Source organism: Leucopleurus acutus, assembly GCF_964270905.1.
Source record: "Leucopleurus acutus genome assembly, chromosome: 2".
Classification (NCBI taxonomy): Eukaryota; Metazoa; Chordata; class Mammalia; order Artiodactyla; family Delphinidae; genus Leucopleurus; species Leucopleurus acutus.
Genome location: NC_139143.1, coordinates 173,859,936 through 173,873,014, shown reverse-complemented (window position 1 = coordinate 173,873,014; position 13,079 = coordinate 173,859,936). Strand labels below are relative to the sequence as shown.

Here is a 13,079-nt window from a genome sequence, read left to right as displayed (position 1 = left end):
TTTCAGGGTTCTTTTTTTTTTCATATTTGTTCCAATAACCATTTACTAAGTCCTTACTATGTGAGGAAAGCAAAGGGGGACAAAACTGAATAAGACAGGCCCCCGCCCTGAAGGGACTGGTCATCGGTGACTCAAGGCAGCACCAATTCAGTGCCAAGTCAGGCCTCGAGCTGGTGAGGCGGCAGGAGAGGGAGAGGGCCGTCTGAGAGGCAGGCCTGGACACCGCCCACCAGCCCAGCCAGAGCAGGAAAGGTCAGGAAGGAGCCCATTGTTCAAATCTGTGAAGCCAGCCCCATTGGGGGTCACAGCTGGGAGGACCCAAGTGGTCAGGGCAGGGCAGGGGCGTTCACTCGGGCTGTAAATGGCCTCTTCTTGTCTTTCCGGATTGACAGATTCCTGCAGGCAGGACGTCAGAAGACGGGGGCAGCCTGGAGATGCCTGGAGACTCAGGCTCAGGAAGCCAAAGGCTTGTGTGACCTTAAGCCAGGGCAGCAGAAACACCAGACCAGGACCACCCTATTGGAGTTCCCCCAGAATGCCCTTTGTCACTTCCCAGGTGATTACTGGGGTCGGGGGGGTGGTTTATTGAATCCCCATGGGGATCAGCTCTAAAATGGTTTAAAAGAAAAAAGGTGAAGAGTTTTTTTCAGGGCCCATGGGGAGCTGGCTACACTGTGTTTCTTGTCAGGACCACTCTGCAGTGTGTGGGAAAGGTTACAGAGTTAAAAGTGAAGTCACTTCCACCAGTTAGCTATGTGACCCTAGGCAAGTGTCTTACGAGCTCTGAGCATCTAGTTCCTTGCCTGTACGCCACATCAGACCCCTACTTGGAAGGGCTAAACAAACAATGTTTGTGAAGTGCCCAGCACAGAGCCTGGTTCATGGAGAGATGTTTAACAGCAGTGCCCAGAGGTTTAGTAGGGTCTCAGAGGGGAGGGTAGAATGGCCTTGAAGGGGTCCCCAAGATACCTAAGGTGGGATTTACCCATCATCTGGGCAAGACAAAGTTTCAGAATTGGATAAAACCAAAAAACAATTTTTATAGAAAAATTTTACCTGGTTCCTCCTATTAAGTGTGAATGATTTTTTTGGCAGGTATGTACAACTTAATGTATGTGTGTGTGTATATATATATATATACTCTTGTGTAACTATCACACAGGATAACATAGAGAATGTTTACTGCACCACATAAACTTCTTTTGTGCCCCTTCCTAATCAATAAACACCACCTTCCTCAGGTAACCATTATTCTGAATTCTAGCAACACAGGTTAATTTTGCTAGTTCTTATAAAGGCATCTAAATAAATCAAAGTTAATTTAAAGAAACTAAAGACAAGGCTATTTCTTGTCCACCAGCATTTGAGGACTGAGGGTACTTCCTTCTTTTCAAGAGACTCTCTCTCTGAGTGTGAGATTTCTATTTCTTTTTGTCTAATCTCTATTAATTTTTTCTTTGAACTAATATTTATTGTATAAGTTTATGAAATCAAAATCAATGAAAGGATACAGGGTGGGCTGTAGATCTGGGCCCCTTGTGATGTCACAGCATAGGGTTGTCAGATAAAATAGAGGATGCCAGTTAAATTTGAATTTTAGACAAACAATGAGTAATTTGTGAGTACAAATAAGTCCTGAATATTGCATGGTGCTGGTGCTAGAAAGAGAAGGGGACAAGCCAGCTCTTCTAGAATCTGCCCTCTTGGGCCCCAGACTCCCAAGGACCCAAAAGTGATCCAGTGGCCATCCAGTTACCTGGAAAGATTGAGGACCATCTTCCTAAGGGAGAGTTGGTTCAGGAAGCCATCCAGCAGGACTGTCAGCTGCACCCCGAGGGCCAGCATGAAGAAATTGAAGGCCACGCTGCTCCAGCAGTGTCTCCGCAAAGATGTGTTGAGGAAACCCAAGCCAAGGACTGCCATGATGGTAACATCCTGGAAGTCTGCTCAGGGAAGAGATGTCGAGAAGGAGGAGGAGAAGCAGAAAAGGTGGAGGGTTGTGTGAAATTGGAGTTTTACAGAACGGCAGCTGGAAGGGACATTGAAGATCATTGAAGAGTGCTTAGTCAAGTTACTTCCCCTCTTTGAGCCTCAGTTTTCTCATCTGAATGATGGGGATAACACAGACATACCATGCAGGTTTGAGGGAAGGTTTAACTGAGCTAATGCAGGGCCTGGCCCATACTGAGTGCTCAGTAAATGCAGCAATTATTGTTATTATTAAACACAATGATATGAACACGTGTAGAGCATCAGGACAAGTCCTTGCACATAGTTTACAATCAGTCAAGGTACTGACTCCTGCTTTTGAGAATCCGGTTCAACCTCCTGATCATGTGTGAGAGAAAATAAGGCCACAGAGGCTGGTGACTTAGCTCAGGTCATGCAGAAGAGGGGGCAGAAGCGGGTCTAGAGGTTCATAGGCAAGAACCAAAATTATCTTCGCAGAAAACGGCTCTCTCCCTTTGACCCCTGCTGAAAGGGACCTGGTGGGCCAGCAGAAAGCACCAGAGCCACATGGGCGATCCTCCCCTTTTCCAGCCTCGGACCCTGCACAAGGGCTGCTGTGACAGATGAGCGCAAGGGACTTAGCTAATGTTCCGGAGGGGACCAGCAAAAGGAAACAGGCGGATGCTTTGAATTAATTCCAGGTTTGCAAAATGGATAACAGTTTGGGCTCTGGAACCAGATAAGCTTGGGGTCATATCAGGGCTCCGGCACTTTCCAGCTGTGTGGCTTAATCTAGTTATTAAACGTCTCTGAGTTTTAATAACAACCGACATTTATTAAGTGTTTATCAAGTGCCAACACTGCTTTAACCACTTCACGTAAACTATCTCATTTAGTTCTCACAAGCATCCTTCAAGGTGGGTGCTGGTTTTTGTTTTTTTTAATATTATTTATTTATTTGTTTGCCCCGGGTCTTAGTTGTGGCCGGTGGGCTCCTTAGCTGTGGTATGCGAATTTATAGTTGCAGCAGGCATGTGGGATCTAGTTCCCTGACCAGGGAACGAACCTGGACCGCCTGCATTGGGAGTGCGGAGTCTTAACCACTGCGCCACCGGGGAGGTCCCGGGTACTGTTATTATCACCATTTTACAGACAAGAAAACCGAGGCACAGAGGGGTTAAGTAACTTGCTCCAGCTGGTCGAGTTGGGATTTCAACCTAGACGGTCTGCTCTGGAGCCTGTGCCTTGAGCTACCACACTATCTGCCCTCCTGCTCTTCTCACCTATTAAATGGGAAAAATAATCATACCTCTCTCATCAGGTTGCTGGAATCAAACAGTATGAGGCACATAATTGCTGAGAATAGTAAAGACTATTTCATCAACAAACACCAACTATGTTCGTATGTGTACAAATGCCTGGAGAGAGATCTTGAAGGAATTTTTTGCCCCATGGAGATTATCTCTGGGTTTAGGAGAGTTTTATATTTTAAAAAATTTTCAGTGTTAAAAATTTCTACAACCAGCACGTGGACAGTAAGTAATTTTTTTTTTAAAGGAAAAAGCATGGGCTTTGAGGTCACACAGTTCTGTTTGACTCCACCTCTATCGTTCCCTATTAGGTTAAACCATATTAAATTGCCAACATTTGACCATTTTGACCTATAAAAATGGCGGTTTTTATGTTTCAACCTCTTAGCTGCACGGCCTTGTGGGTTGCTTACTTTCCTCATCAGCTAAATATGGGCGATTCTCCCCCCCTCGGAGGGTGCTGGGAGAGCCAGAGGAAGTAATGTTTTGTTCAAGAGCTTGGCACCATGCCTGGCACATGGAGAAAGCTCAGCACCATCATCACCATCACAGCAATGAGAACTCACCTGGTCTCCACCCTTGGCTCTGATAACAAGGAAGCTCTCATTTCCAGATCTCTCCAAAGCCTCTTCAATTTACATTTAAATTCACTTTCATTGAAAAATACACACACCTAGAATCTTGCACATAGGACTTGGGTGGGTGTTGACAATCCCAGGTCAGTCTGACAAACACCGGGTTATAGGAGACCCGGGCATCTCCATGGGATCTGGGGACTTGGAGTGGGTGAGAAGTGGGCAATCAGGAGGATTCAACTTCTTTCACCTTTTTTCTCTGACATAAGGGAGGGGGAGGCCATGTTTCCATCTCCTGCTTGCATCCCCTTAGGAATGGGGGTGGGCAGGGCACATTTTATATAGGGGCTCCTCTTGGGATCCCTCAAATTCCTTCAGGAGCCGAGCAGGAAACTATGTATACAAAGGGTACAATGTGTATTAGGGAGTGGTGAGGGCTATGGCCAACTGGAGACTGCGAACCCCACTTTAGATATTCAAATTCAATCTTTTCTTAAACACTGCTGTTAAAAAACAAATAAACTAACAAACACATCCACCATCTTGCAGCAATGCTATATGCAAAGGGTCCAGATTTATCAAAGTTTCCATGAGTAGGGGGATCTTGCATTTTCCTCTCATTCTACAGAAGGGGACCAGAGACAACCTGTGACTTACTTAAGGGCACACAGCATGTCAGTAGCAGAGCCAAGCTCTGGACTCCCGGTGCAGTGCCCTCCCATCAGGCTAGGCTGTCTCTTGCTCTTGTTTGCCCGCAATGCACTAAAGGACCTTGGGCAAGTCCCTTGCCCTCTTTGGGCCTCCGTTTCCCTATCTGTAACACATGGGAGTCGGACTTGATACTCTGTAAGGACCTCACCACTCTGGTGTGTTCAGAGGAGGGGGGCAGCGGGTGGGGAGGGGAAGGGCACCAGGACTACGGCAGACGTGGGGCTCTAGAGATAGAAAGTCAGAGCCTCTTGGTTGGGGAGTTTTATCAGGCACAGCTGCCATGCCTGCTGCCTGGTATAGGCACTCAGGGCCCTCCTCCCAAGACCCCACAGTGTCCTTGAGGGTGGGGTTGTGCTTCGGCCAGGGGGATGAAATTAGGGTGGCAGTTTCTGGGAGCTGTTGACAGAGCACATTCACCCCAAACTGGTCAGTAAATCACATTTGATTTCAGGGTCCCTTTACTCTCACCCCATGCATCCTCCCATTTCCTCTCCCAGCCTCTCAGGGCTCTGGCCCACCCCTGCTCCTCCCATGTCTCACGACCTGGACCCCAACTTCAGCGCTGGGTCCCAGCTCAGGGCATCCCCACTGGCGTCAGCCTCTGCCTCTCAGACCCTGCGCTGAGCCCCTCATCAGCTGCTGGTCTGATAAGCTAATGATGCTAAGGTGTCCGGGGGTGATAAAGAGAGGATTGCTGCAGGGGCCCCAACAACCGGGCCCCAGAGGGGAGTTTTACATACTGTCTAAGGCAGGCCTTCAGAAGTTTATGAAAGTCCCATGACTTAGAGGAAGTCTAACCTGGGAGTCCTGTAGGACAATAATTACCATCACTGTAACAGCGGGCACATACATGGTGCCCGCCACATACCAGGCACTCTTCCAAGTGCCTGCCAGCCTTAACCTTCAACCAGCCCATGTAGGAGGTACTATTTATTATCCCCATTTTACAGATGGGGACAGGGAGGCACAGAGAGGTGCTGTAATTAGCCCAGGTCACACAGCTAGCAAATGTTGGTGGCAGAGCTGAATCCTGACTCTCTGGGCTTAACCACTATACCATCCTGCCTCTCCATACATTCTTCGCTCTCCATAGTGTCAGACGAAGAGTGTGGGCCTCTGAGTCAGGTTGTCAGAGTCCAGAGTCTGGCTCTATCTCTGTGTACCCGCTTGCTAGCCTGTAAAATGGTCTGAAACAAGAGCACCTGCTCAGAGGTTTGCTGTGAGTACTGAGCTCGCTGGCTCCTTTGAATTGCTTAGCCTAGCACTGGGTGCACGGTAAGTGTTAGTAACTATTATTCCACACCGGCCACTTGTTAGCTGTGACTTCAGGCAAGACTGTTCCCCCTTCCTTCGGCCTGGCTGCCCCTGGGAGTCTCACTCTGTGTCCCCACCCACCCTAGCCCCTCCCTCTGGCCTGCAGACACTTCAGCATCGACAGCTCTGAAGCCAGGCCAAGCTTCTGTCCCTCAGGCCCTGGGCTCGGCCTCCACACCGTGCTCCCCACCACTGACTGGGAGGACCTCTGCAGCCCCTGTCAGGGACCATCCACGGAGCCCCATGCTGCCTTCCCCTTCCCCGCAGCCTCTCACCCCACCCTCACCTCTGCAGCAGCCTGGGAAAAGAAAAAGAGATTGCCCAATCAAAGGGGCAGTCAAGGCTGAGATATAGAAGGTACCAGGATTTGGGGGTATTTATATGTCACTGGCAAAGCCGCTCTTGTCTTTTAGTAGCTCTGCTTACTGCTTCTAAGGCATATGGGGGCAACTGGGTGGTAGCCACAGTGCAGGGCCCAGGATGGTCTCCCAATGTGGCAGCTTGCAAGCAGGCTCTGTGTGATAGGTTGTCAGAGTAATGGCCCCCAGTGAATCATGGCTTCCAGTATAGACCCCTCCCACCTGAGTTGAGCCTTGTGATTGGCTTTGGTTAATGGGACATTAGCAAACACCACACAAGCAGAGGCTTGAAAAGCACCTGCTCATTGGGGCTTGCCCTCTCTTACTGTGGTAACACATTTGCTGCCAGGTGAAAAGTCTGGGCTAGTCTGCTGGAACCACATGGGCTAGCTGCCAGCCAGCACTAACTGACGAACATGCAAATGAGGTTATCTGAGGCCATTCAGCCACCTCCAGGCTAGAGATGCATAGTGACCCTAGGTAGAACTGACAGAAGAACTGCATCACCAAATACAGCCAAAATTGCTGAACCATGGAATCATAATCAGGAACAAGTTAGATGATTTCTGTTTTGAGCCACTAAGGTTGGGGGTGGTTTGTTATGCAGCAGTAGATAATGGATGCACTTGCTTCCCCCAAGCATCTCACAGGCACCTGAATCCCAAGCCCAGAATGAACATATCATTGTTCCTTTATCCCACAATCTGCCCCTCCCCTTGTGTCTCTCATCTCAGGAATGGGCTCCTTCATCTGCCAAATCTCACATATGAAGCCATCCTTGACTCCTCCCTCGTTTTTGCCAAGAACAGCTGATTTTATCTCCTAAGTAGCTCTTGAATCTGACTCTTCACTTCTCCTCTATTGTCCCTGCCCATTTGGCCTCATCACAGGTCATCCAGGCTAGTGGTCATCAGAGTAGGGATCACACCCCTCAGAAGATGCTCCAGGCAACCACAGGGGCTGCTGGAAGAAGAGATATGAGCACTCTAGTTCTATTCATTTTTACTAACAAAATTAAGAAATTAAAGTTTATTCATAAGAAAAGACAATACTCTTTATCAGTCTTGGTATGTGTTCATTCTTCTAATCCTTTTGACAACTAAATAAGTACCACCATCATGTGACAGAGGTTAAAACAGAGGCAGAGAGAGGTTGAGTGATTTGCCCAAGGTCTCACAGCTAAGAAAAGGCAGAGGCAAGATGTGAATCAGTCTAGCTCCAGTAGTCCTCAAACTTCCATGAGCATTAGAGTCACTTAGAGCGTTTGGTAAAACACAGATTGCGGGGCCCCACCCTAAAGTTTCAGATCAGTAAGATGGATGGGGGCCCGGGTATTTCTAACAAGTTCCCAGGGGATGCTGAGGTGGCTAGTCTGGGGACCACACTGTGAGGACCACTAATCTAGGCTCTTCTACCCCTAAAGACACTTGGTGAAGTTTGCAACTCTGCAAGCATTTAATGTTGAGATGAACCCAGGAGCCTCCTCTCACTTGCTCAGGATGTCAGACAGCTTAGTCTCCTAGCTTCGGAAGGTGTTCTAAGGGAATATTGGGCCACTGAGCAGGGGGGTGACATGTGTTTCTCTATATTCGTCATGTTGCAACTAACGACAAGGATTTGGTTTTTTTTTTAATTTACCTCTGTATTATGGAAAATTTTAAGCATCCACAAAAACAGAGTGAGTAGCATGATGAACCTCATGTACCCATTCCCAGCTTTGATGATTGTCACATGGGGTCAATCTTGTTTTTATTATCCTTGTTTCCTTTCTTCTTCTTCTTTTTTTTTTGGCATGAAGCAGACCCTAGACATCATTCCATTTCAATATGCTTCTCTAACAAATAGGGCTCACTATTTGTTAAATTGTTAAACCTGTTTCTAAATAGGTTAAAAACCACCCACTATGCTATTATCACACCTAACAAAACTAACAATAATTTCTGTATATTATATAATATTCATGTTTTATTCCAGTTTCCAGATTGTCTTAAAAATGTCTTTTTTAAGAATTGGCTTGAAAAAAAAAAAAAAAAAAAAAAGAATTGGCTTGTTTACATATGACCCAGCAATCCCATTACTGGGCATACACCCTGAGAAAACCATAATTCAAAAAGAGTCATGTACCACAATGTTCATTGCAGCACTATTTACAATAGCCAAGACATGGAAGCAACCTAAATGTCTATCAAGAGATGAATGGATAAAGAAGATGTGGCACATATATGTAATGGAATATTACTCAGCCATAAAAAGAAATGAAATTGAGTTATTTGCAGTGAGGTGGATGGACCTAGAGTCTGTCATACAGAGTGAAGTAAGTCAGAAAGAGAAAAACAAATACCGTGTGCTAACACATATATATGGAATCTAAAAAAAAAAAATTGTTCTGAAGAACCTAGGGACAGGACAGGAATAAAGACACAGACGTAGAGAATGGACTTGAGGACACGGGGAGGGGGAAGGGTAAGCTGGGACGAAGTGAGAGAGTGGCATGGACATATATACACTACCAAATGTAAAATAGATAGCTAGTGGGAAGCAGCTGCATAGCACAGGGAGATCAGCTCGGTGCTTTGTGACCACCTAGAAGGGCGGGATAGGGAGGGTGGGAGGGAGACGCAAGAGGGAGGAGATATGGGGATATATGTATATGTTTAACTTATCCACTTTGTTCTAAAGCAGAAAGTAACAAACCATTGTAAAGCAATTATACTCCAATAAAGATGTTTAAAAAAAAAAGAATTGACTGGTTTAAATAACTTATCGTTTACGGGGACTGGATTAGATTAAGTGGATTGACAGATTGCTTCCTAGTTTTAACTCAACTAACCTTCACAAAATGGACTAATGGCTCAAACAACTCCTGCCAAAAACCACAGATTGAAGGCAGAACAATAATGGCAGCCAAACATACAGAAACAAAAGGGCAGAGTGATACTTCTCCTCGTGCAGACTCTCCGTCAGCCACATTCAGAGTTTAAAAAAAAAGTCAATCTAATAATATCTGACAAGAAGTCAAGCAAGATAATTTGAAATTGTTAAGAAGACCCCGAGGAATGGATTGCCATCCACTATCATTTATTTATTTATTTATTTTTTTGGCTGCATTGGGTCTCTGTTGCTGCACGCAGGCTTTCACCAGTTGCGGCGAGTGGGGGCTACTCTTCATTGTGGTGCGTGGGTTTCTTACTGCACTGGCTTCTCTTGTTGCAGAGCACCAGCTCTATGCATGCAGGCTTCAGTAGTTGTGGCACACGGGCTCAGTTGTGGAGCACGGGCTTAGTTGCTCCGCGGCATGTGGGATCTTCCTGGACCAGGGCTCGAACCCGTGTCCCCTGCATTGGCAGGTGGATTCTTAACCACTGCGCCATCAGGGAAGTCCCATCCACTATCATTAACAGTAACAATGGACCTTGCCTTAAGCGTAACTGACACCATTATGATCAGTAATTAGAAAATATTTTATATTTACTTTTGATTTCTTTCAAATTTTCTAAGTTGTGTACATGTATAATAATGTACAAAATGTATTCATGTAGCGGTACGTATAAATATGGTGCATGCTTGAATAATGGTGTGCATGATCAGAAAAATTTGAAGCCCCCTGGTCCATACTACACTACAGCCTCCACACTGGCCTTCTACCTCAAGTCATGCTCTCTTCTCCATCCCCATGCCAGCCCTGGAATGGCTTTCTCCATAACCCAAACCCAAACTGATCACACTCCTGCTTCCTATTAGATCAAAACAATGAAGGGCAAACTTCTCACTCAATGCAATGGGTCCACCACACCCTGCTTCCTTATTTATGCTCCAACAGCACTGCACTGTTAAACCCCAGATTGGTGCAGTCTGATGAGTGTACACACAATGGTTCCTGCTGTGCTCTTGACCCTCCATTTTCACATGGTAACTCCTACTGAGCCTCCAAGTCCTGGCTGGGCAGTCACTTCCCTCCAGAGGCCTTTCCTGACATAACCATCTCCCTGCATGGGTTGTGGACCCTCCTCTGTGCTTCCATACCAAGTGAGCACCTGAGGACACTTATATCTATTATACGTTAGCAGCAAGCCTAGGGGTAAAGAAGAGGGACCCTGTACCCAAACGACAAAGTTTCAATGTTGGCTCCTACGCCTACTGATTATATGACAAGAGACTCAACCTTACTGTAAAATGGGGTCGTGAAGCATCATGGTTAAGGGCATGGAAACTCAAACCATGCTGCCTAAGTTTATTTTTTTCCCTTAATTTAGTTTTATTTATTTATTTAATCTATTTAATTTTTTTTAAATTTTTTAACTTTTATACTGTAGTGTAGTTGATTAACAATGTTAGTTTCAGGTATACAGCAAAGTGATTCAGTTATACATATACATGGATCTATTCTTTTTAAAATTCTTTTCCCATTTAGGTTATTACAGAATATTGAGCAGAGTTCCCTGTGCTATACAGTAGGTCCTTGTTGGTTACCTATTTAAAATATAAGGCTGACTAAGTGTAAATCTGCTGTGCTATTGCTAGCTGAACAACCTTGGGCAAATCACTCCATGTCTAAGTGCCTAGTTTCCTCACAAGAACAAAGGAGATCATAATAGTACCTGTCTTGTAGAGTTATGGTAAAGCATTTAGAATAGTGCCTGGTACCTAGTAAGTAATCAATAAATATCATCCCTGATTAGCATGCGTTTGGATCTCACATGGTTTGTAATACAGGGTTGAGGGAATGAATGAGTGAATGGATTGAATTACATTGTACCGGATTAAAAAGAATTAAAGTAAATTGAAATGAATTAAAACTGTGCCCAGGTCTCACTTGTCCAGCACTGAGAGCCCTCTCTGGGCTAGCCCATTAAGCAGTATAGGGACTTCCTTTCCCAAGTCATCTCCTTGTCCTTCTTTCCACTGCTGAGGGCCCAGGGATGCCTTCCCTTTGCTTCCAGTTAACTAGTTAATATCAATTAGAAACAAGCAAGCACTCAACTAGGCTCAAGTTTCAGCTTTGTCCCAGGGACTTCACTCCAGGAGGCCCTTCCATTATCATAAACAACATATTGACCCACAGATATACTTGAAAGCTCCTCTCAACTTTTAAAAAAAGCAAAAGCCACACCACTGTGGATGTCTGTCTTGTTTAGAGTTGTTCTCATCACAGTCTATGAATATTTTTAGCTGCATATAAAATAACAACCATCCTACATTCCCCTTCAGCCAGAGCTTATGGCTCTGGATTTGCAGGCAGAAAGTAGACTTCCCAGCCCCTAAGTGAGAGGAAAGCTTCCAAAAGGAGGGTGGCACAGAAATGCGAAAAAGAGACAAAAAAAGGAAACGAAATCCCCCAAACCCAACAACAACATGAAATTCATTGCTTTTAAGGAGAGAGAAGCGGGGGTGGGGGAGCAGAGAAGCAGAGAATTGTGAAGACCATTTGGCAAAGGGAATTCTAGGAACACAGAAAAGGAGGCCCCTCCCTCTGCCCTGACAAATCAAGGGAGGCTTCATGGAAGAGGTGATGGTGACACCGGTCCTAAAGAAGAGACTGTATTGTTGGCTGGGTCTTTGTGCAATGAATGGAAGAGGATGAGGGAACCCCTTTCCTCGGAGACTTTGTGGAAAGGAGCCCCTAGGCCCTTGGAGGACCACAGACCTCCTCTTCCCCTGCCCCTGCTATTTGCCTCTGTGACCACCTCCCCTCTGGACACTCACCTCGATAGGTCCTCATGAGCTTCTTCTGTTCCTTTACAGAAGTTTCATAGGAGGTGAAAAAGAAGAAGATGAGAATGAGAGTCACCTCCAGCATAAAGGCCCACAGGGTCAGCGGGCCCCGCACAGACTTTTGGTACTTAGAGCCCATCCTGTGTCCGTCTCTGTGCGTCAGTTCCACCAGCACCGGGCATTACACCTCGGCTCCACACCCACTCGGGGGAGGGATAGGGGAGACACCCGCCAAAGGCCTTATCTCAGGCTTCAAGGCTGGCCCTGCTGGCCTGTCTATGGAGTTAACACAGGAGCAGAGGGGCAGTGACAGGGAGGAGGAAAAAAATGCATTTATTCCAACATTAACTGATTCATTCAATCATTCATTGACTTATTCATTCAACAGGTAGTTGCTACATTCCTACTACAGGCACTGTGCTCAGTTGAAAAGAGGGCATTCGTTCACTTGATCCCCAAACATGAGAATCCTTCTCTACCCCTTACTTCGTTTACCTTCACTATATCTTGCAAGAATGGCAAAGAATAGATCAACTCAACACCTCTATCTTACAAATGGAGAAACTAAAGCTCAGATGGGGCTTTGGATTGGCAAAATTTCTCTTTAAAACCTTACCACATGTCAGAGAGGGCACCAAGTGGGCTCTTAAAAAGGATATATTGAATGAATGAATGAATGAAAGCAAAGAGCAATGCTAAGCCCTGGGGAGGACACAGGACCCACAGAGAACTAAGTCCTCAGAGCTACACAGTTGAAATTATTTTTATTTGAAACTGTATTTAAATTGACCTGTTTCTAAATCTCTTAAGGACAGGTGGGAGAAAAGAAAAGAGGCTTGGGTCCAGCTCTAGTAAAACCCTGGTGAGGCTAAAATTGTCCCCCATTCTGGTCACTTGCTCACAGAGCATCCCAGGACTCTGCCTGGGGCATGAACACTGCAATGCATTTGAGGATGGCCACCGGCCTTAGCACGCCCAACCCACAATGGAGGATAGTCCCCTGGAATAGGATTTAGGGCACCTGAGATCTAGTTCTGACCTGCAGCTAACTTATCCTGTGGTCACATCCATCTGCTCAGCAGAAGACCTAATACATAGTAAGCATGGAGAAAGGGAGGGAGGGAGGAATCAAAGTTTTTTACCTTCTG

At 45.9% G+C, this 13,079-nt stretch overlaps 1 protein-coding gene across 1 annotated transcript in view; it reads right to left on the bottom strand.

The window, feature by feature from the left end:
• LOC309958343 (RH-like protein) overlaps positions 1-12,070 on the bottom strand; it is a gene marked incomplete at both ends in the record, with an annotated part of 33,234 nt that extends 21,164 nt beyond the window's left edge. The window contains 2 exons of the mRNA XM_082834143.1: positions 1,757-1,943; positions 11,923-12,070. Coding sequence (XP_082690269.1) covers positions 1,757-1,943; positions 11,923-12,070 — 335 coding nt within the window. The remainder of the gene's footprint in view (positions 1-1,756; positions 1,944-11,922) is intronic.
• Positions 12,071-13,079: the final 1,009 nt, after the last annotated feature.